Source organism: Cervus canadensis, chromosome 3, assembly GCF_019320065.1.
Source record: "Cervus canadensis isolate Bull #8, Minnesota chromosome 3, ASM1932006v1, whole genome shotgun sequence".
Taxonomy (NCBI): domain Eukaryota; kingdom Metazoa; phylum Chordata; class Mammalia; order Artiodactyla; family Cervidae; genus Cervus; species Cervus canadensis.
Window position 1 is genome coordinate 62185527 of NC_057388.1, and position 23992 is coordinate 62209518.

Below are 23992 nucleotides of genomic sequence, written 5' to 3' on the forward strand. Positions count from 1 at the left end.
CACTTGTCTCATGCATCCCACCTGGGCTGGTGATCTGTTTCACCATAGATAGTATACATGCTGTTCTTTTGAAATATCCCACCCTCACATTCTCCCACAGAGTTCAAAAGTCTGTTCTGTATTTCTGTGTCTCTTTTTCTGTTTTGCATATAGGGTTATCATTACCATCTTTCTAAATTCCATATATGCTGTAATGTTCTTTATCTTTCTGGCTTACTTCACTCTGTATAAGGGGCTCCAGTTTCATCCATCTCATTAGGACTGATTCAAATGAATTCTTTTTAACGGCTGAGTAATATTCCATGGTGTATATGTACCACAGCTTCCTTATCCATTCATCTGCTGATGGGCATCTAGGTTGCTTCCATGTCCTGGCTATTATAAACAGTGCTGCGATGAACATTGGGGTGCACGTGTCTCTTTCAGATCTGGTTTCCTCAGTGTGTATGCCCAGAAGTGGGATTGCTGGGTCATATGGCAGTTCTATTTTCTCTTAAGGGATTGTCTTAAAGAGATTTCTAGTCTTTCCCATTCTATTGTTTTCATCTATTTCTTTGCATTGTTCACTTAAGAAGGCTTTCCTGTCTCTCCTTGCTGTTTTCTGGAACTCTGCATTCATTTGGGTATATCTTTCCTTTTCTCCTTTGCCTTTTGCTTCTCTTCTTTTTTTTTTTTTATGCAAAAATATGGAACGCTTCACGAATTTGCGTATCATCCTTGCGCAGGGGCCATGCTAATCTTCTCTGTATCGTTCCAATTTTAGTATATGTGCTGCCGAAGCGAGCACTGCTTCTCTTCTTTTCTCAGCTATTTGTACGGGCTCCTCAGACAACCACTTTTGCCTTCTTGCATTTCTTTTTCTTTGGTGTGGTTTTGGTCACCACCTCCTGTACAGTGTTACAAACCTCCATCCATAGTTTTTCAGGTACTCTGTCTACCAGATCTAGTCCCTTGAATGTGTTCGCCACCTCCACTTTATAATCATAAGGGATTTGATTTAGATCATACTGAATGGTCTGGTGGTTTGCCCAAATTTCTTCAATTTGAGCCTGAATTTTGCAATAAGGAGCTGATGATCTGAGCCACAGTCAGTTCCTGGACTTGTTTGTGCTGACTGTATAGAGCTTCTTCATCTTCAGCTACAAAGAATGTAATCAATCTGATTTCGGTGTTGACCATCTGGTGTTGTCCATGTGTAGAGTCATCTCTTGTGTTGTCAGAAAAGGGTGTTTGCTATGAGCAGTGCGTTCTCTTGGCAAAACTCTGTTAGCCTTTGCCCTGTTCATTCTGTACTCCAAGGCCAAACTTGCCTGTTACTCCAGGTATCTCTTGACTTCCTACCTTTGCATTCCAGTCTCCTATGATGAAAGGACATCTTCTTTGGTGTTAATTCTAAAAGGTCTTGTAGGTCTTCATAGAACCATTCAACTTTAGCTTCTTGGCATCAGTGGTTGGGGCAAAGACTTGAATTACTGTGATACCGAATGGTTTGCCTTGGAAATGAACAGAGATCATTCTGTCATTTTTGAGATTGCATCCAAGTACTGCATTTTAGACTCTTCTGTTGACTATGAGGGCTATTCCATTCCTTCTAAGGGATTCTTGCCCACAGTAGTAGATATAGTGGTCATCGGAGTTAAATTTGCCCATTCTCATCCATTTTACTTCTCTAGCAGGGCCTTTGTCTCAGCCCCCAGGTGGCACATTGACTGACACCCCATGGCCAATGATGGTTTTCACCCTCAACGAGGACCAGCAGTGGGACAACCAGGGCACCAGGCATGCCCTCCAGCTATATGGAGCAGCTGAAGGGCATGTCCCTGCTAGTCAGCGCCCGACAAAACATGGTCCACTGGAGAACGGAATAGCAAACCACTTCATTATTCTTGCCTTGAGAACCCCATGAACAGTATGAAAAGGCAAAATGATTGACATCTGTCGGTGAGATATACATGTATTTGTGGCAGTGCAAGGTAAAGAACACTTCTATCACCCCAGGAATTTCTCTTATTCCTCTTTGCATTCAATTTCTCCCTTACTCCTATTCCCCCTACCCAGGAAACCACTGGTCTGATTTCTAGTTCAGATTTCTAGAATCATATGAATGGAATCATACACTCCATACTCTTTTGAGTTTTGTTTCTCTCAGCATAACATCTTTGATACTCATTCATGTCATATTAGTATTTCATTCATATTTGCTACATTTATATGTGCTACAATACATACTATATGTAGCACCCCAATCTACTCATCCACTCACCTGTAGTTGGCCTTTGTGGGAACAGCAAGTTATGCTATCAGAACAGGCAGTGGAAGCCCCTTATTTAAAAAAAACCCCACAAAACTGTCAGAACCTCTGAACCTTTTCATAAGGCCAAGATCTAGAATGAGAAGTTGTTAAACTGATACTTATCACAGGCTCTTGATATGTATTTCAAATGTGTTTCCAGAAGGTTTCCATCGATTTACATTCCTGGTATGAGAGTTCTTGCCTCACCATACTATCGAAACCATTTTTGTGTCTTATTTTCTGATCTTTTCAAGCTTGAAAATTGAGTCTAATTGTTGAAAGGAATTCAGTCTAAACCACTAGGTCCTGTAGTTACTTTGTCTGAGTTTATAGGGTTAGAGTGACCTTACTTCTTTAACCCCCATCTCACTGACTTTCTGAGAAACTCTAATCTGAAAAGCCAGTTCACAATCTTTTCTGGCATCAGTACTTCTGGTAACCAAATGTCCATGAACTGCATTTCTCTGGAGTGTTCCATGATTTAGATTTGGTCTACCCTTGGATTCTGTTTAACAGGGCAGGATCAGCTTTCTTTGTTTCCTCTTTCACCATCCACACCTTGTTCAGTTCCTGCTGAGTTGAGAGATCTTTGCAAATCTGATTAAATTTCAAACTAGTCTCCTTGCCAGCTGGCTGATGTGTAATTTGTTCCTTTGCTTAGGTGGCCATAAATCAGGTTTTCCTTACATTTCTGCCTCAGGCAGTAAGAGGTAGTGATGGCTATGGGTGATACTCTGGGGAAGGGCTGGGAAGGCATGTCAGTAGTTTTATAGGAATCACAGGCTTGGAAGAGTTAGAAGCCAGGAATGAAATGAGACCCACAGTGAAGATGTATGAGGATTGGGAGCGGAGGAATGAAGGCCCTTGTGTAACACCCATTCCAAGCCCTGATAAGAATGGAGTTCAGTTCAGTTGCTCAATTGTGTCCGACTCTTTGTGACCCCATGGACTGCAGCACACCAGGCCTCCCTGTCCATCGCCAGCTCCTGGAGTTTACTCAAACTCATGTCCATTGAGTCGGTTGATGCCATCCAGCTATCTCATCCTCTGCCGCCCCCTTCTCCTCCTGCCTTCAATCTTTCCCAGCATCAGGGTGTGAAAACACCCCGATTCACCAAGTGACAAGGCAGTTAGTTCCCTTTCCAGCTCTCTGATTTACCATGAGCTCAAAGAGAAAGTATCATTCTTGTGCTACTGTCTTTAACAGCTCTCAAATGCTTCTAAGAGAAAACAGGCCTCAGACCAAGAGCCTTTCTGGGCAATTCAATAGCTGGAATAAGCTGGAATTCAATAGCACGGTTTTATTCTTTAGTGAATTTATTTTTGTGTTACTTTTTTATTTATTGCAAGTGAGTGTTTTGGTTATAATGGTAATATAAAATTCCCTTTAAAATTAGTCTGTTAGAGTAGTAAAATAAAGTCGATTTAAAGGAAAAAGTTAAGCACATAACTTTGGTTTTGAGACTCAATTATGGCCAAAAAATGTGAGTGTTGTGCCTGAATGACTAAGATTTGGAAAACAGAGTCCCAAAGGAAGAAGGTAACGAAGAGTACTCTGAGATCCTACAGTTCTGTATTAAAAATTACTTTCTCCAGTTTTATTCATTTATTCATTTGTTCACCATGCAGCACAAGAGTGTTTTCAAGAAACCTTTCTTTCTCTCTCTTTTTTTTGACTTTGCAGATTCCAGAAAGAAATTGGAAATTGAAGATTGAAGGATAGAATGTTGTTTTATAGTATTCTCACTCACTTCAAAGAACATATGCCAGAAACTTAAAAAGGTATTACTAACCACTAGTTTAAATATACATTTAACATCATCAACTGGTATCCTTAAGGGAACTAATTTTCTAAAACTTTGGATTCTTAAGTGAGTCATAGAATTGACAACAGTAGAAAAAGCTGAATTAGTCTAATCAATCAGCATACTTTTAGTGGAATACTAGCTAATCACTCATTTTTATTCCTTCAAATTCCTTTTGATAAGAATCTCTTGCCTTTCTTGTTTAGAATGTTAGAATGTATTAAAAATTATTATCAGTCAGGTTATAAAAGGGAAGGGTATTGTGTGGGATCCCGTTGAGAATTTCTGGAAGGCTTGCATTTCACAACTTGAAGGTAAAAGATGATAAAATGCAAAAATGCAGGAAAAAAAATGTGTCAAAGAGCAGGAGACTAGTTGTGGGGAAAAATTGTGAGAACCATGGGACCTGAATGTTAACATAGGTGGGCTTATGAAACAAACATGTTTGGAACTCCTATGAATTTGTTTTTTTAAGATCAACAAAAAATATTTAAAGCTATCTCTCTGGGATATGTGGGGTTTAGATGAAAGACTAGTTCAAGGCCTTTCCACTTTCAAGAGTGTAGTCCATTTTATATCCACAGGATGATTGGAAAATTAAGTGGCTGCGAGATCTTATTCTGGGGGTGGAAAAGCAATCAGTACAATTCTGGGGTTGCACAGATAAACCCAAAGTATTTTCTTAATACCCAAATAAAAGAGCTTGGGCCCTACCAAGACAGGAAGTTCAGCACCTATATGAGGTTTTTGAGGATTTCCAGGGAGATGGTGTCTTCTGGTCATCCACTGCTTGGAATTCCACATTACCTCTCCTTCTCGCCCTCCTTCTGTCCCACTTCACTCCAGCATGGCCATTGCCACTCCTTCATTCCCTCAGGTGCTTATATGTAACCGGTTTGGCTGGAGTTGTAAGGAGAGCTGGGGCGGGGCTGTGGAGAGGACTACAGCACAGCCCAGATCGGGCAGTGAGGACGGACAGGCTGCTGTTCCCAGGTTCCTGGGCTCTGACTGCCACAGGAGATTCATGACTACCGTGAATGCCTCATCCCAGCTCGCTCTCTCCTCAGGGCATTTTGCTCTCTCCCATCAATTCCCACAACTCTTCGGCTCCAAATTCTGGGCCCTGTCCCCTCACAGGGCGTGTAGAAACTTCTAATCCCTGTCAGCTAATTTGGAAAACATACATTTGCATCCTTATTCCAATCTAGGATTGAGACATACATTTTCCCCCCTAAACTTTAAACTTTTTATTTTGTATTGGGGTATAGCTGATTAACAATGTTGTGGTAGTTTCAGTGGAACAGTGAAGGGATTCAGCCATACATATACATATGTATCCATTCTCCCCCAAACCCTGCTCCCATCCAGGTTGGCATATAACATTGAATAGAGTTCCATGGAGGCATACTTTTTAAAAAGTAATAATAATTAAGAAGTTTTGCTAAACAAAAGCATTGTCTATCTCTGGGCATCTACCCCAGTGATGTAACCCACAAGCGGGCACAACTAAATTATGATTTTTTTACTGTAATACATCTCAGATCAATATCTTAAGCATGACTCTGTCCTGCTTTTGTTGTTCAGTTGTTCAGTCATGTCCATCTCTTTGCGACACCATGACCTACAGCACACAGGGCTTCCCTGTCTTTCACTATCTCCCAGAGTTTGCTCAAACTCATATCCATTGAGTCAATGATGCCATCCAGCCATCTCATCTCTGTCATCCCCTTCTCCTCTGGCCCTCAATAATTCCCAGCATTAGGGTCTTTCACAATGAATCGGCTCTTTGCATCAGGTGGGCCAAAGTATTGGAGCTTCAGCATCAGTCTTTCCAGTGAATATTCAGGGCTGATTTCCTTTAGGATTGACTGGCTTGATCTCCTTGCAGTCCAAAGGACTCAAGAGTCTTCTTCAATACCACAGTTCAAAAGCATCAATTCTTCAGTGCTCAACCTTCTTTATGGTCCAACTCTCACATCCATACATGACTACTGGAAAAACCGTAGCTTTGACTAGACAGACCTTTGTTGACAAAGTAAGGTCTCTGTTTTTTAATACTCTCTTCCTGCTCTAAATAGAGAAATTCCAGGACCAAAGAAAGGTGAGGAATGGTGTGGTGGGGAAATCTTTCCCATGGCTTTGGCTTTGTTGGTGATTTCATTTGTCTCTTCAGGGGCTACACTGAGAGGCTGGCCCTGGATCCTGATTGCCCTTCTGCCAGAGAGACACATGCAGCCAAAGATGAATTTGGGGAAAGCAGCCGCTTGCTTCTTGAACCATGGAAAAGCAGGGCTGCAGTGAGATGGAAATAGTCTCATCAGAGTCTCACTCCTTCATCAAGTTGTTGAAAGTCAACCGGGAGCATCTGGTCACTCACATCCGAAACACTCAGTGTCTGCTGGACAACTTGCTGCAGAATGACTACTTCTCCACTGAGGATGCAGAGATCGTGTGTGCCTGCCCCACGCAGCCCGACAAGGTGCTGGTGACGGGGATGCCAGCTCTGGTGGCCAGACAGGGCTTCTTCCCATTGACGTGGGTGAAAAGCTTTGAGTTCAGTACATTGGGTGGTTATTTACAGAACAGAAATTACATATTTCATTTCTGTGATCATGACACAGCAAACTCCTCTGATCCACTCCATTCTCCTTGCTGTGTGTACTGGTTCTCAGACACCAATTCACTTTAAATTAGTGAATTCTTTGGAAAGAAAGTGAGCATGAAACGCTAGCCATGCTACCCCCTTCCGTGCCTGTTAAACCCTGGAGAGCTGCTCACTGCTGGGTATGGCTCTGAGAATGGCCTTCAGTTCTGATTGAGGAATAGCTGCATTGTAACCCAGATCCACAGTAAAGAATTTCTTACACTTCACTGTGGGGAGTCTTCACAGCCCTTGGTTTCACTTTAACTTTGTGTCCTGTTCATTAAAATAGAATGGAGGGACCAAAACCTCCTTCTTGGGGAGAGGAGTGACAGAATTCATTTGTAATGAATGAAGCCCCTGCTGGGGCTTCCCTGGTGGCTCAGTTGGTAAAGAATCTTCCTGCAATGCAGGCGATCCTGGTTTCATCCCTGGGTCAAGAAGATCCCCTGGAGAAGGAAATGGCAACCCACTCCAGTATTCTTGCCTGGGAAATCCCATGGACAGAGGACAGAGGAGCCTGGTGGGCTGTAGTCCAATGGGGTCGCAAGAGTTGAACACGGCTTAGTGACTAAACCATCGGCAGCACCTGCTGGGCTCAGAAAAGACCAGAAAGGTTTCTGAGAAAAGCACAAAAGAACACTGTTGTGATTTTTTTCCCTTGAATTTTTAATATGACAGAAAACTTTCTTAAGGTACACCTTACATAGGAGTCTGCTGTCCGTTTGCTCTGTGGCTCACCACCCACCTCATTGTGCCTAATGGATGATTTTCTGCCCTCAGCTCTCATTCCCCGAGAGCAGTAATAGGTTAAGAGGGAAAAGAAGAGGTGGGAAAAGAAATTCCAGGGGTGGGCCTGACCCCAGTTGTGAGTCTGACCTTTTTATTTTTAGGCTCGTGGAAGCCTCTGTTTTCCTAGAGCCGTGCAGTTGGTTTCTTGCTCAGGAGGTCTGTTTCACAGATCCTGGGCCTTCAGGCTATAGCATCTCACACTGGCTGGGTGGACAGTCAAGCTCGAGGCTGAAGAGCTCAGAGCCCTGCATGTGGGCCCCTCTGGGGGGTGGACAACCCTAGCACTGGCCCTCACCCTCCTGCTTGCACCCCACTAGGTCCGCAGAATTCTGGACCTGGTACAGAGCAAGGGCGAGGAGGTGTCCGAGTTCTTCCTCTACGTGCTCCAGCAACTCGCAGATGCGTATGTGGATCTCAGGCCTTGGCTGTCAGAGATCGGCTTCTCCCCTTCCCCGCTCATTCAGAGCAAAGCTGTTGTCAACACAGACCCAGGTACGAGGGAGCCGCCCAGGAGGCAAGGCCCCCAGGGCTTCGAAATGCTCTCTGTGCAGGCCCAGCAGGGGATAAAGGTGGGGTCCATTTTGGCCAGCCCTGCCTTCCACCCCAGGCAGCAGGCTCTGCTGCTGTGTTCCTTTTAGAAAAAGAGAGCTGGATCCCTGTCACCCTTGTGCAGCCCAGGGGACTGTGATTGAACTGCCTGCATGTAGCTGGTCTGGTTTATGTAAGGGCCTATGGAGGTATTGGGATGACTTCTCTTTGAACCCCCTGCTGGCTTCCTATTCTGACATATCTAGACATTTTAGTGCTTGTACAAATTCAAGGTTGTATTTTTTTCCTTCTTAAAAATCTTTCCAAATTTGATTCTAGGGGAAGAATTCTTCTATCACTCCTGACTGCCAGTCCTTATTTCCAAAGCATCATACCCATCCCACCCCCCCAACTTGCCCTTTAGTTAAATGATTAGTTCAGTAGGTATTTATGATGTGTTCACCATGCGCTAAGGCTGGGTGTGCTGGATGCCAGGGGTACAATGGGGAACAGACCCAGATATGGTTCCTGCCTTCAGGAAGCTCAGAGGTTAATACAGGAAACTGGTAGTAACACAAATGTATAGTTGCAGATAGTGATAAGGAGCACAGCAGTCCGAGATGCTGAGAGAGCACATAATTGGGGCCACAGTCTGCTCTGAGGACCAGGGAATCTTCTTTCCATGCCTGTGGTCGCTCCACTATAAGACAGCTATTGGCAACATACCAGCAGGGAGCTTCCAAACTCTGAGCTTCAAAGAGTCCAGTTTGACCTTGAAAACAGAAACAAAGGATCATGTTCCAGACTGTCAGGTGTGTATTTGGGAGAAACTAGACCCAGAGACAGAGTGTTAGGGCCAAGCTATTGCTTCTGAGGTCCCAACACTTAACTCACTGGCCACTGCTAGCTTCTCACTCTCACTGTTCCTGCTTACCTCACTTCGTTATTTTTGTTGTTGTTCAGTTGCTAAGTCGTGTCCGACTCTGTGACCCCATGGACTGCAGCACGCCAGGCTCCTCTGTCCTCCATTCTCTCCCATAGTTTGCTCACATTCATGTTCATTGTGTCACTGATGGCATCCAATCATCTCATCCTCTGTCGTCTCCTTCTCCTCCTGCCTTCAATCTTCCCCAGCATCAGGATCTTTTCCACTGAGTCAGATCTTCACATCAGGTGGCCAAAGGATTGAAGCTTCAGTATCAGTCCTTTCAATGAATATTCAGGGTTGATTTCCTTTAGATTTACTGGTTTGATTTCCTTGCTCTCCAAGGGACTCTCAAGAGTCTTCTCCAATACCACAGTTCAAAAGTGTCAGTTCTTTGGCGCTCAGCCTTCTATATGGTCCAACTCTCACATCCAGTTGAATCTGTACATGACTACTGAAAAAACCATAGCTTTGACTATACAAATCTTTGTCAGCAAAGTGATGTCTGCTTTTTAATATGCTGTCTAGGTTTGTTATCTTCCCCTATGAAAAAAGGAAAATATTCCTTTGGTGAAGAGTTTTCTAAAAGGACTTCTCCATTGGGCCCTTTACCTAGCTACTGTAACAGATTTTAAAGTATAATTCACTCTATAAGAAGCCACATGCAAAAGGCTGCATATTGTATGAATCCATTTATAGGAAATATCCAGAAAAGGCAAATTCATGGAGACAGAAAGCAGACCAACAGTTTCCCAGGGCCAGGGTGAGACACAGATAGTCAGCAAATGCACTTATGATGGATATTGTACCCCTGGATTATAGTGATGTGTGCATAAATCTGAAAATTTACTAAAAATCGCTGTAAACCTGTTTTAAAATGGGTGAATTTCTAGTCTGTATATTTTTCCTTACTAAAACTTAGAAAAATAGAATTTACTTCACAAATATTAAGCAGAGAACCAAGTTGATAGGAGAGGGTTGTAGATGAATCTGGAAATATGCATGTGTCCACTTTTTATGTTATCATTAAAACCCAAAAAGGATTTTAAAGGAATTTCTGGAATACCCTTTTTCTGCCTGGAGTCATGTCATTTCGTAGCTTCGTTCTGCAGAGTGTGGCACCCATGTCTGCATGTTAAGCCATGTACCTACCCGCCTATGGGCAATCCCAGGGCTCCCCCTAAGGCATGTGCCTAAGCATCAGTGATTCCCCAGGCCTTAGCTTTGGAACCAGGACTTCTGTGCTCTGTGGAGTCCTATTATTACTCAGTTACAGTGAGGCACAGCCCCCTTGTAGTCCATATTAATATCAAATGTATCATCACAAAAAGTTTGGCATTAGGTTTTATGAGACTGTTTAAGAGCAGTGTCATAAGCACAAGAAGTTTCAGGACAGTTTCTTCGTCACAGTACAAGTTTCAGTGCAGACAGGCCTAAGCTGTTGGAGTGGAACACTTGGGGTGGGCTGGAGTGGCAGACCCCTGTAGCCTAGACCTCTATTTTGAAAGGGCTTCAGCTTTTAGCTGGTGTTCAATGACAACTTGTGCAGAGGAGTAGGGAACCTGATTCAGACATTGATCCCAGTTGGATTCTGTCCCTGCTGGCTGGCTAAATTTGAGGTCAGGCAGAGGGATGGAGGCCAGAGGACCAGGGGATTCTGTAATGCTAGCTCTCTTGCACCTGGACTCAGTGTCCAGGCTGTGGGTTTGTCTGTCTGTGCCTTTGCTTCTTCATCAGAGACCTCCCTATTGGATACCCTTTCCACCTGTGTCTCTTTCTCAACCCTCTTCCACCTCTCACCCACCCGCTCTCCCTGCAGTGAGCAGATATACTCAGAAGCTGCGGCAGCAACTGGGCCGGGACTCCAAGTTCATTCTGTGCTATGCGCAGAAGGAGGAGCTGTTGTTGGAGCAGATGTACACGGACACGGTGGTGGAGCTGGTCAACTTCAACAACGAGAGCCTGGGCAGCCTGGACAGCCTGGCCTGCCTCCTGGACGCATCCACAGGCGTCCTCAACGAGGAGGGTGAGACCATCTTCGTGTTTGGCGATGCAGGCATGGGCAAGTCCATGCTGCTGCAGCGGCTGCAGAGCCTCTGGGCAGCGGGCCAGCTGGACCCAGGGATCAAGTTCTTCTTCCACTTCCGCTGCCGCACCCTCAGCTGCTTCAAGGAGAGCGCGGCACTGTGTCTGCAGGACCTGCTTTTCAAGCATTACTGCTACCCAGAGCAGGACCCCGGGGAGGTTTTTGCCTTCCTGCTGCGCTTCCCCCACGCGGCCCTCTTCACCTTCGACGGCCTGGACGAGCTGCACTCAGACTTCGACCTGAGCAGCGAGCCCGACACCTCCTCCCCTTGGGAGCCCGCCCACCCGCTGGCCCTGCTGGCCAGTCTGCTCAGTGGGAAGCTGCTCAAAGGGGCGCGCAAGCTGCTCACGGCGCGCACGGGCGTCGAGGTCCCGCGACATCTCCTCTGGAAGAAGGTGCTCCTGCGCGGCTTCTCCCCCAGCCACCTGCGCGCCTACACGGGGAGGATGTTCCCTGAGCGCGCCACGCGCCAGCGCCTGCTGGATCAACTGGAGGCCAATCCCAACCTCTGCAGCCTGTGCGCGGTGCCCCTCTTCTGCTGGATCATCTTCCGGTGCTTCCAGCACTTCCACGACGCCTTTGAGAGCTCCCCGCAGCTGCCTGATCTCACGGTGACGCTGACGGACGTCTTCCTGTTGGTCACCGAGGTCCACCTGAACAGGACGCAGCCCACCAGCCTGGTGCAGCAGAACACGCGGAGCCAGACGGAGACCTTCCGCGCCGGCCGGGACACCCTGTGCTCACTCGGCCGGGTGGCTCACAGGGGCATGGAGAAGAGCCTCTTTGTCTTCAACCAGGACGAGGTGCAGGCGTCCGAGGTGCGGGAAGGGGACCTGCAACTGGGCTTCCTTCGGGCCGTGCCGGAGCTGGACCTTGGAGGGGAACAGGAGTCCTATGAGTTCTTCCACCTGACCCTCCAGGCCTTCTTCGCTGCCCTCTTTCTAGTGGTGGACGACAAGGTGGGCACTCGGGAGCTGCTAAGGTTCTTCCAGGAGTGGACTCCTCCCGGGGAGGCTGTGGCCACATCGACCTGCTATCCTCCTTTTCTCCCCATCCAGTGCCTGGGGGGCCACGGCCTGCATGGGGAAGATCCCTTCAAGAACAAGGATCACTTTCATTTCACCAACCTCTTCCTGTGCGGGCTGTTGTCCAAAGGCAAACAGAAACTCCTGCGGCACCTGGTGCCTGCTGCTGCCCTGCGGCGAAAACGCAAGGCCCTGTGGACTCACCTGTTCGCCAGCCTGCGCTCCCACCTGAAGAACCTGCCCCGGGTTCAGTCTGGGGGCTTCAACCAGGTGCAGGCCCTGCCTACCTTCATCTGGATGTTGCGCTGCATCTACGAGACGCAGAGTGAGAAGGTGGGGCAGCTGGCGGCCAGGGGCATCTGCGCCAACTACCTCAAACTGACCTTCTGCAATGCCTGCCCGGCTGACTGCAGTGCCCTCTCCTTCGTCCTGCACCACTTCCGCAAGCGGCTGGCGCTCGACCTGGACAACAACAACCTCAACGACTTCGGCGTGCGGGAACTGCAGCCATGCTTCAGTCGCCTCACTGTCATCAGGTGATGCCACCAGGTTCAGGGAGCGGTTGGCAGGGCCGGGGCTCAGGTGACAGACCCCAGGACTAGGATCCTGGGGCTGGATTTCCTGGATTATCCTGGGACTCATGACCATGGATCTGGGAGCATCCAGACCTTCTCTGTCTCAGGGTGAAAGTGAAAGTCATTCAGTCCTGTCCAACTCTTTGGGATGCCATGGACTATATAGTCCATGGAATTCTCCAGGCCAGAATACTGAAGTGGGTAGCCTTTCCCTTCTCCAGGGGATCTTCCCAACCCAGGGATTGAACCCAAGTCTCCCGCATTGCGGGCGGATTCTTTACCAACTAAGCCACAAGGGAAGCCCACTGTCTCAGAGTGGCAGAGGGTAATGAGCAAAGCTTCCAAGTTAGGTGGATATGAATTGGCCCTAACTGGGTGTCCTTGAGCAAGTTGCTTAACTTCTTTGAAGTTTCAGTGTCCTCATTCAGAAAAAGGAGTTTGTTATATCCTAGCAATTACAGTAATAACAATCAGCATTTATTGAGAATGAGTAAAGGGCATTTCAAATATTACCTGGCTTAATCCTCTCAACATCTCTGTAAGAGTTGTTGTTGAGTCGCTCAGTTGTGTCCAACTCTGTGACCCCATGGACTCCAGCACACTAGATCTCTATTTTGGCAAATGAGGAAGCAGAGGCACAGAGAAGTTGTTCAAGGTCACACATGGGGGCCATCATGGAGCCAGCATCATAAAGAACCTACCTTTTGAGATTTATGTGAGGCTCCGAGATAACCCGTGAAAAGTTTCTGACACGTGAAAAATTTTATAAAGGCAAAAAAAGACTGTGCTTATTAGCGTTAATTTCTACCAAAAAAGCTGGCAGCCCTGAGCAGCAAAGGATCTCAGTAAAGAATGCTGACTCTTACTTTCCTGTTTGATGGTTTAGAGGAAAGAAAAGCCAGTCAGTCTTCTTTCTTCTGTTAGCATCTTGTATTAAATACACCTTGTAAATCTCCATGGGGGTTTCAGTTCTCTACTACTTGGCTCATGCATTCTTGAAGAGCAGAAGGGATTTGGAACTGATTCCAGGTACCAGTTACACCAGCACCAGAGTGTAGATTGTGCAGGGATGGGTGGATGTAGGGAGCCCAAGCCTGTGCTGGCCTGGGAATTGGAAAGTCTGGAATCTGTTCTCTGAGCTCTCAGCCAGCAACTCTCTGTATGCAACCTCAGGCAATGTCACATTCAGTGCCTCCCCGTGCCCATTTCATAAGATGGAAATGCTGCACCAGGATGATGGTCCCATAGTTTGCCTCCAGACAGCAAAAGACAAAACAGGAAGAAATGGACCACCCTAAGGAAGCATTTTGAGCTCCCTGAGGGTATCAGTGAGGATTAGTTTTGGCTGAGAGTTAGAGAAAACTCACAATACAGGTGGACTTTCCAGGTGGTGCTAGTGGTGAAGAATGCTCCTGTCAATGCAGGAGACACAAGAGACACAGTTTCCATCCCTGGGTTGGGAAGATCCCTTGGAGTAGGAAATGGCAACCCATTCCAGTATTCATGGCTGGAAAGTCCCATGGACAGAGGAGTCTGGCGGACTACAGTCCTTGGGCCTGCAGAAAGTCGAGTATGACTGAGCACCAAGCACCACCAAAATGCTGATGGCTTAGATAAGTTATAAGCTTGTTTGTTTCTCATGACAAAATTTAAAGGCGGGCAGTTTAGGACTGCTATGATGTCTCCGTGACCACCAGCCTTGGCTGTCTTTTGCCTTACTGCTCTGTTGTCTTCCCTATCTGACTGCCAACTCCTGGCCCAAAATGGCTGCTTAAGCTCCAGCCATTCAGTTGACATTCTAGTCACCAAAAGGAATAAAAGGCAAAGGACAAACCCCATTCTTCTTTTGGTAAATTTACTTTATTGCAGTATAGTTGATTTACAATGTTGTATTCATTTCTGCTGTATAGCAAAGTGATTCAGTTATATATATTTTTTCATATTCTTTTTTCCATTATGGTTTATCACAGTATATTGAATATAGTTCCCTGTGCTATACAATAGAACCTTACTGTTTATCCATTATGTATATTAATAGTGGTATCTGCTAATCCCGAATTCCCAATCTATCCCTACCCCATCCCACCCTTCCCCTTGGCAACCATAAGTCCCTTCTCTATGTCTGTGAGTCTGTTTCACAGATAAGTTCATTTGTGTCATATTTTAGATCCCACACATAAGTGATATCATTTGTATTTGTCTCTTTCTGACATTTCATTTAGTGTGATAATCTCTAGTTGCATCATGTTGCTGCAAATGGCATTATTTCATTCTTTTTTATGGCTGAGTAGTATTCCATCATATATGTGTACCACATCTTCTTTATTCATTTATCTGTTGATGGACATTTAGGTTGTTTCCATGTCTTGACTATTGTGAATAGTGCTGGTCTGAACATAGGGGCATATCTTTAATTATAGTTTAGGACACATCCCATTCTTTTAAGAACACTTCTCAGCCACTGCTAATGAGAATTCTGCTTAGATTTCACTGGGCAGAAGTTAATCATGTGTGGCCAGCTAAAACATGGGAGATTCTGTTTCTAAGTAAGCATGAATATTGGGAGTGACTAGTGGGCTCTGGGATAGTCCTGCAGTGTTTGTACACACTGTGCCCCATCACCAAGGTCAGTAACATGAGTGGGAAGGATCCAGAGTGTCTGACATGATCATTCTGATTGGCCTAAAAATCAAGTTTTACCGCTTTAGCCTCTTGTTGATTACAGAGGACAGCTTGTAGCTTTGGCCCAAGGCTTGTGTTTTAGATAAAGTCTTACTGGAACAGAGTCACACTCATTTATTTACATATTGACTGCTTCATTCTGCAGAGCTGAGTGGTTACAATAGAGATCAGATGGCTCTCAGAGCCTAAAATTTTCTATCTGACCCTTTATAGAAAAAAATTGCTGAGCTCTGGTCTGTTATCTCACCCACTCTTGACCCTTACCTTGTCCCTCACACTCCTCCATCTCTGAGCTTTATTCCATCCCTCAGTTCAGTTCAGTTGCTCAGTCATGTCCAACTCTTTGCAACCCCATGAACCACAGCACACCAAGCCTCCCTGTCCCTCACCAACTCCTAGAGTTTACCCAAACTCATGTCCATTGAGTTGGTGATGCCATCAAGCCATCTCATCCTCTGTTGTCTCCTTCTCCTCCTGCCTTCAATCTTTCCCAGCATTGGGATCTTTTCAAATGAGTCAGGTCTTCACATCAGGTGGCTAAAGGATTGGAGTTTCAGCTTCAGCATCAGTCCTTTCAATGAACACCCAGGACTGATCTCCCTTAGGATGGACTGGTTGGATCTCCTTGTAGTCCAAGAGACTCTGAAGAGTCTTCTCCAACATCACAGTCCAAAAGGATCAATTCCTTGACGCTCAGCTTTCTTTACAGTCCAAATCTCACATCCATACATGACTACTGGAAAAACCATAGCTTTGACTAGACGGACCTTTGTTGACAAAGTAATGTCTCTGCTTTTGAATATGCTATCTAGGTTGATCATAACTTTCCTTCCAAGGAGTAAGCGTCTTTTAATTTCATGGCAGCAATCACCATCTACAGTGATTTTGGAGCCCCAAAAAATAAAGTCCGACACTCTTTCCCCATCTATTTGCCATGAATTGATGGGGCCGGATGCCATGATCTTAGTTTTCTGAATGTTGAGCTTGAAGCCAACTTTTTCACTCTCCTCTTGCACTTTCATTATGAGGCTCTTTAGTTCTTCTTCACTTTCTGCCATAAGGGTGGTGTCGTCTGCATATTTGAGGTTATTGATATTTCTCCCAGCAATCTTGATTCCAACTTGTGCTTCTTCCAGCCCAGTGTTTCTCATGATGTACTCTGCATATAAGGTAAATAAGCAGGGTGACAATATACAGCCTTGATGTACTCCTTTTCCTATTTGGAACCAGCCTGTTGTTCCAGGTCCAGTTTTAACTGTTGCTTACCTGTTGCTTAACCTGTTGCATACAGATTTCTCAAGAGGCAGGTCAGGTGGTCTGGTATTCCCATTTCTTGAAGAATTTTCCACAGTTTATTGTGATCCACACAGTCAAAGGCTTTGGCATAGTCAATACAGCAGAAATAGATGTTTTTCTGGAACTCTCTTGCTTTTTCGATGATCCAGCAGATGTTGGCAACTTGATCTCCGATTCCTCTGCCTTTTCTAGAACCAGCTTGAACATTTGGAAGTTCACGGTTCATGTGCTATTGAAGCCTGGCCTGGAGAATTTTGAGCATTACTTTACTAGCGTGTGAGATGAGTTCAATTGTAAGGTAGTTTGAGCATTCTTCTGCACTGCCTTTCTTTGGGATTGGAATGAAAACTGACCTTTTCCAGCTCTGCAGCCACTGCTGAGTTTTCCAAATTTGCTGACATATTGAGTGCAGCACTTTCACAGAATCATCTTTTAGGATTTGAAATAGCTCAACTGGAATTCCATCACCTCCACTAGCTTTGTTCATAGTGATGCTTCCTAAGACCTACTTGACTTCACATTCCAGGATGTCTGTCTCTAGGTGAGTGATCACACCATCGTGATTATCTGGGTCGTGAAGATATTTTTTGTTCAGTTCTTCTGTGTATTCTTGCCGCCTCTTCTTAATATCTTCTGCTTCTGTTAGGTCCATACCATTTCTGTCCTTTATTGAGCCCATCTTTGCATGAAGTGTTCCCTTAGTATCTCTGATTTTCTTGAAGAGATCTCTAGTCTTTCCCTTTCTATTGTTTTCCTCTATTTCTTTGCATTGATCGCTGAGGAAGGCTTTTTTATCTCTCCTTGCTATTCTTTGGAACTCTGCATTCAAATGGGTTTATCTTTCCCCTTTTCTCCTTTTCTACATTCCATCTCTTGGACTCATCTAAATGAAGGGGTGGAGGATTGAGAAGATCAGGGCAGTTATAGAGATTCCTTGGTAGTAAAACAAAAAATTCTGCATTTTGGCCAAATCATAATATCCAGCTAGTATAGTGCTTTTGAAGAGCAATTTCAGTATGCAGCTGGCCCTTGTCCAAGAGTTATCCATCATCTCAAGGCCCTCTTTTCCTGCCCCCTCTCAAAGCTTGGCCTGCTCCTAGCAGCACTGGCATTAAAGAGGAATGGGAGAGTGTGGCTGCCAAGGCCTGCCTTGTTCGACTGTTTCTCCCTTGCCATTGAACTTCCCACACAGAACCACACCACAGGAGCTGTCTCCCTTGACTCGCCTTTTCAGGTGGCAAGGCAGGTGTAGCATGTGCATTTCCAGATGCAAAGGCTCTTGGCATTTTGGGTGGAACTGTCCACGTGGGGACTGTCTATTGCCTTTTTCAGGACCCCTAACATCTCTGGCCCCACTTGCAAGATAATGGAACATCCTCGCCCCCAGCCTCATAACCACTAAATGCAGCTCCACATGCTTCCAAATCCCATAGCCCCTTATGAACAGTGAGAGCCACATTGACACAGAGGCCCCTGGCAACTGCAGGATATCAGAGGGGGCTGGCCACATGTGTCCTTCGGATGTCCCTCGTAGCCCTTGGTTGCATCAGAGCTGTGCTGTAGCCTTATCAGTGGGTTGATTCTGGTGGGTCTCTTAGCCCCCATGAAGACCAGGTCCTATAGGGGCCATTTGACTGGCTACTATGGCCATTCTCTCTGGGGGCATTTATAGCTGGGAAAACTGCAGGACCTATAAGCTTCAGAACCTTGTGGAATTAATGTTCTTTCACAGTGAGAAGCTGCTCTGATTCTTAAATTTCTTTACTGTTTTTTTCAGACTCAGTGTGAACCAGATCACTGACAGTGGGGTGAAGGTGCTATATGAAGAGCTGACCAAATACAAAATTCTGACATTTTTAGGGTATGTATTTCTCAAGAACACTGGGACAGCTATGTAGTAAGAATAGAGAGTGGCAGGAAATTGCCCTTCCTATGGATCACTGGATGGTTGAGACTGATGGCCCCAGACACCAGGAAAAGCACTGAACTGGGAGCCAGGAATCCTGGGTCCTGGTTTTGGTTCAGCCAGCAGCGCAGTCTTTGAGAAAGTCAGGAAATCTCACTGAACCCAGCCCTCTCATCCCCCTTGTGTAACTGGGATCCTAATATAGGCATATAGTTTTACAGGTGGTGGTTGAGAGATGTAATGGCTGCATACCTGGGGATATGTCTTATGAACATGAGAATACTGTTTATATGGTAGATTTCACTACTGTGGGTCCATGATCTGTTGTCCTTGGAGCATGACACTAATCAGAAATCAGTGTTCCTACTACCTAGCAGTGTCATAACCAGTGGGCTCTAGGGCAATACCCCATTTTCAGATACTTTAATTTCTGCAGCAAAATGTAGAAACAGTCAAACCAGTTGAGATAAAGACCATGAACAGCACCACATTTGTTGCCAAAATAATTATGGAGAAGTTTGGGTTTGGGGAGCCTTTGGGATCTTGGAGTTTGAGATGAGGGGTTGTGGGTCAGCCTGGCCAGCCCCATGGTGGCTGTGGACTCTGTGAGCTGGAACCAGCCTGTCAGCTTCTTGGGGCCTCAGTTTTCTCAGCCATCACGTGAGGACACTGAAGCACTCAATTCCAGGTTGCCTTTTGGCTCTGGAGTTCTGGGTGACCATGGAACACTGGAAACCTGTCTGCTTACCGCTTTCAACCTCATTGTTGAATTGGTATCAAGTGGTAAACTGACTAAAAGGTAGACACTGAGGTGGTTCTAATGGTCAGAAAATGTTATCCCTCAAGATTATCCCTTAATCTCAAAGTGCCCCCCTGCCTACCATTTATTGAGCACTTACATGCAAGAGCTTGGAATGATCTCGTATGATCCTCATAACAATCCTGTGAGGAGCTGTAAATCTTACTCCTGTATTACAGATGGAGAAACTAACGCACAGAGAGGCTGGGTGCATTGTCCCAGGTCATAAAACTGGGGAAAGCGGCAGTGTTGGCCTTGACCCCGGCCTGTAAGACCCCTGAGCCCCAAACTCTGGTCTCCACGTGCCCTTCCTTTCTCCTTTTGACCCAGACTCTGGACATCAGCAGACAGCACTTACTCACTTTAAAACAATGGAGTCATAAATTCTCATGGCCGTGCTTTCTCTCGAAGCTTATACAACAACCAAATCACCGATGTCGGAGCCAGGTACATCGCCAGAATCCTGGATGAATGCAAAGGCCTCACACACCTGAAGTAAGTGGGGTGGATGCAACGGGGTCTTCGGCAGCTTCTCTTGGTCACCTGTTGTTGTTCAAGCAAAGAATAAATGTCACCCTAGAGCTGCCTTCTGCTTGCCCCAGGGCCATATAGTTCAGATGAGGACATCTGTGTGGTGAACTGTGGGTGAGGCTCAGAGTTTGGAAGGGTGTGGGGGGATCCTGAGGGGAAAAGCCCTACCGTGGGTTGGGGGGAGAGCCTGGCATTTTGGTTTCATTAACTCCTGATGGGAGAAAGGCCACAAATGCCACCCTTTCTGGAGGTCTTTTTCCCCTGAGGAAGTTCCTCATTATCTTAGTCCATCTAGCTTTTGCAACAAAATAACCTTCCCAAGTGGCACTAGTGGTAAAAAACCTGCCTGCCCAATGCAGGAGACAAAAAAGACTCAGGTTTGATCCCTGGGTTGGAAAGATCCCTTGCAGGAGGGCATGGGAACCCACTCCAGTATTCTTGCCTGGAGAATCTCATGGACAGGGGAGCCTGGTGGGCTACAGACCATAGGGTCTCAAAGAGTCAGACACAATTGAGGCAACTTAGCATGCATGCATAAACACCGGGGATTTCTTTCTCACAGTTCTGGGGGCTGGAGAGTCTAAGATTAATGTGCCAGAAGATTAGGTGCCTGGTGAGGGCCCGATTCCTGGTTCTTAGATAGTGCCTCTTGCTGCGTCCTCACATGGTGGTGGAAAAGGGGGAGAGGGAGCATTCTTGGACTTCACTTATAAGTCATCCCATTTGTGAGGGCTGTGATGCATGACCTTATCGCTTCCCAAAGGCCCTATCTCCTAGTATCCTAATATCTAGGGGTTAGAATTTCAACATATAGATTCTGGTGGGGTGAGGGAGACAAACATTCAGGCCACAGCCATCTAGTTGCAGGCAACATTTGGAAAAGTCCTGCTAAAGAGCACCAGGCTTGGAGGAGCCCCTGGTGCTGCTCTGGTGATGGGACCCTACCCCTTGACCATTTGCAGTTGAAGTGGGAACCATGTGGTCTGCTGATGGAAAGGAGTGATGCTTGGAGGTCATTTAAAGAATCTGAGGGAGAACTCGGGTCCCTTAGCTTCTGCAGAGATTGCGTCTTCTGAAGAGGAATGCTGACTCACTTTCTTCAGAGCTTCAGGCCCCTTCCTGAGGGGAAGCCCAGGGAAGGCTGCTGTGGGTCCCAGGAGATAGACCATCCATCCTAAGAGGGCCCCAGGGGGCTCTGTGCCAAGGATGAGGGTGGCTGATGCTGGAGATCCCTCACAGCTGGAGCTGATGTGTGCGTGACTGTCTCTGCAGATTGGGAAAAAACAAAATAACAAGCGAAGGAGGAAAGTGTCTCGCTCTGGCTGTGAAGAACAGCAAATCCATCTTTGAAGTTGGGTGAGTAGAGGCGAATGCACGTGGGTGTTTGTAGACGACCTGCTCTGTGTACGGGAGTGCTTGCTGGCCTGTAATTTTCCTTTTTTTACGGTATTTTTGTCTGGTTATGGTATCAAGGTGATGGTGGCTTCACAGAGTGAGTTTGGGAGTTTTCCTTCCTCTTCAATATTTTGGAACAGTTTCAGAAGGATAGGTGTTTACTGTTCTCTGAATGTTTGGTGTAATTTGCCTATGAAGCTATCAGGTCCCAGCCTTTGGTCTGCTTAGAGTGTTTCAGTGCTTGCAACTGGCCTGTTCATATCTTCTATTTCTTCCTGGTTTAGTCTTGGGAGCTTGTACCTTTCTAAGAATTTGTCCATTTCTTCTAGATTCTCCATTTTATTGGCATATAGTTACTCGTAGTAGTCTCTTATGATCCCGTACAGTATTTCTGTACTGTTCATTGTATCTTCTTTTTCATTTCTAATTTTATTGATTTGGGCCCTCTCCCTTTATTTCTTGATGACTCTGGCTAAAGGTTTATCAATTTTGTTTATCTTTTCAAAGAACTAGCTTTTCGTTTCATTGACCTTTGCTATTGTTTTGTCTTTGTTTATTTCTGCTCTGATGTTTATGATTTTTTCCTGCCTACTAACTTTGGGCTTTGTTTGTTCTTTCTCTGATTGCTTTAGGTGTAAGTTTAGGTTGTTTATTTGAGATTTTTCTAATTTCCTGAGGTAAGATGATATTGCTATAAACTTCCTTCTTAGAATGACTTTTGCTGCATTCCATAGGTTTTTGACTCTTGTGCTTTTGGTTTTCATTTGTCTCTAGGTATTTTTTTAATTTCCTCTTTGATTTCTTCAGTGATCCACTGTTTTTTTAGTAGCATATTGTTTGTTGTTGTTTAGTCTCTAAGTTGTGTCCAGCTCTTTTGCTTCCCCAGGGACTGTAGCCCACCAGGCTTCTCTGTCTAGGATTTCACAGGCAAGAATACTGGAGTGGGTTGTCATTTACTTCTCCAGGGGATCTTCCCAACCCAGGGATCAAACCCATGTCTCTTGCATTGGCAGGCAGATTCTTTATCACTGAGCCACCTGCAAAGCCCAGCATATTGTTTAGCCTCCACATTTTTTTTTTTTTAACAATCATTTTATTTAGGTCATTTCTAATCTCATGGCATTGTGGTTGGAAAAGATGCTTGACAAGATTTCAGTTTTCTTAAATTTACTGAGGCTTGCTTTATGGCCCGGCATGTGATCAATCCTGGAGAATGTTCCATGTGCACTTGCTAAGAATGTGTATCCTGCTGCTTTTGGATGGAATGCTCTATAAATTAAGTCCATCTGGTCTAATATGTCATTTAAGGCCTGTGTTTCCTTATTTTCTTTCTGGATAAGCTGTCCATTGATGTAAGTGGGGTATTAAAGTCCCCTACCATTATTGTGGTATTGTTGATTTCTCCTTTTCTGGCTGTTAGTACTTGCCTTATATATTGTGGTGCTCCTGTATTTTATTTTGGGTACATATATATTTACAGTTGTTATATTTTCTTGAATTGATCCCTTGATCATTATGCAGTGTCCTTCTTTGCTTCTTGTAACAGTCTTTAAAGTCTATTTTGTCTGATAGGAGTATTGCTACTCCAGCTTTCTTTTGATTTGTATTTGCATGAAATACCTTTTTCCATCCCCTCACTTTCAGTCTATATGTGTCCTAGATCTAAAATGGGTCCATTGTAGACTGTGTGTGTGTGGGGGTGTGTATGTATGTCTTGTACCCCATTTAGCCAGTCTGTGTCTTTTGGTTGGGGTATTTAATCCATTCACATTTAAGGTAATTATCAATATATATTTTTTATTGCAATTTTGTTAATTTTTTGGAATTTGTTTTTGTAGGTCTTTTTTCTTTACTTCCTCTTTTGTTCTCTTGTGACTTGGTGACTAAGTGTAGTGTTGTGTTTGGCTTCCTCTTTCTTTTTTGTGTATGGATCAATTGTAGATTTTCAGTTTGTTATTACTGTGAGGTTTTGATACAGCAGTCTGTATATAAACAAGATTGTTTTAAGTTTCTGATCTCTTAATTTCAAGTGCATTTCCAGTATTCTGCATTTATATTCTCCTCGTGGTTGCTGGTTTTGATATCGTATTTGTGTGTGGATGATATCCTACCTTTATGTAAGTTTGATTATACTGGTAAGCATTTCCATTCATGATTTTCTTGTTTCTAGTGTGGCCTTTTCATTTAGCATTTGTTGTAGAGCTGCTTTAGTGATGATGAATTCTCTTAGCTTCTGCTTGTCTGTAAAGCTTTCGATTTCTCCATCAAATCTGAACGAGAGCTTTGCTGCATAGAGTATTCTTGGTTGTAGGTTCTTCCCACTCATCACCTTAAATATATCATGCCAATCCCTTCTGGCCTGCAGAGATTCTGCTGAGAAATTGGCTGATAACCTTAAGAGAGTTCCCTTGTATGTTGTTTTTCTCTTGTTGCTTTTAACATTTTTTTTGTCTTTAATATTTGTCAGTTTGATTACTGTGTGTCTCGGTGTGTTCCTCCTTAAATTTATCCAGCCTGGGACTTTGTGCTTCCTGGACTTGGGTGACTACTTCCTTCCCTGTGTTAGGGAAATTTTCAGCTATTATCTCTTCAAATATGTTCTCAGGTCCTTTCTCTGTCTCTCCTCCTTCTGGGACCCCCACAATGCAAATGTTGTTGCATTTTATGTTATCCCAGAGGTCTCTTGGACTGTCCTCATTTCTTTTCATTCTTT

At 45.1% G+C, this 23992-nt stretch overlaps 1 protein-coding gene and 1 non-coding gene across 10 annotated transcripts in view; one reads left to right on the top strand and one right to left on the bottom strand.

Annotated features, from left to right (window-relative positions):
* The window catches only part of NOD1 (nucleotide binding oligomerization domain containing 1), an 87769-nt gene that overhangs the window by 41902 nt on the left and 21875 nt on the right, over nucleotides 1–23992 (top strand). For 5 of the 9 annotated variants that reach the window (XM_043463277.1, XM_043463280.1, XM_043463276.1 and 2 more), the window contains 7 exons: nucleotides 3978–4075; nucleotides 6272–6577; nucleotides 7849–8023; nucleotides 10804–12631; nucleotides 18426–18509; nucleotides 19765–19848; nucleotides 21157–21240. In XM_043463277.1, coding sequence (XP_043319212.1) covers nucleotides 6377–6577; nucleotides 7849–8023; nucleotides 10804–12631; nucleotides 18426–18509; nucleotides 19765–19848; nucleotides 21157–21240 — 2456 coding nt within the window. In that variant the 5' untranslated portion in view covers nucleotides 3978–4075; nucleotides 6272–6376. Of the gene's footprint in view, nucleotides 1–3977; nucleotides 4076–6271; nucleotides 6578–7848; nucleotides 8024–8512; nucleotides 8872–10803; nucleotides 12632–18425; nucleotides 18510–19683; nucleotides 19849–21156; nucleotides 21241–23992 lie in introns of those variants that run through there. The other 4 variants (XM_043463284.1, XM_043463279.1, XM_043463283.1 and 1 more) reach the window with 4 other exon arrangements.
* LOC122438947 lies at nucleotides 681–787 on the bottom strand. The gene has a single exon (XR_006268692.1). It is a non-coding gene; the product is annotated as a U6 spliceosomal RNA (small nuclear RNA).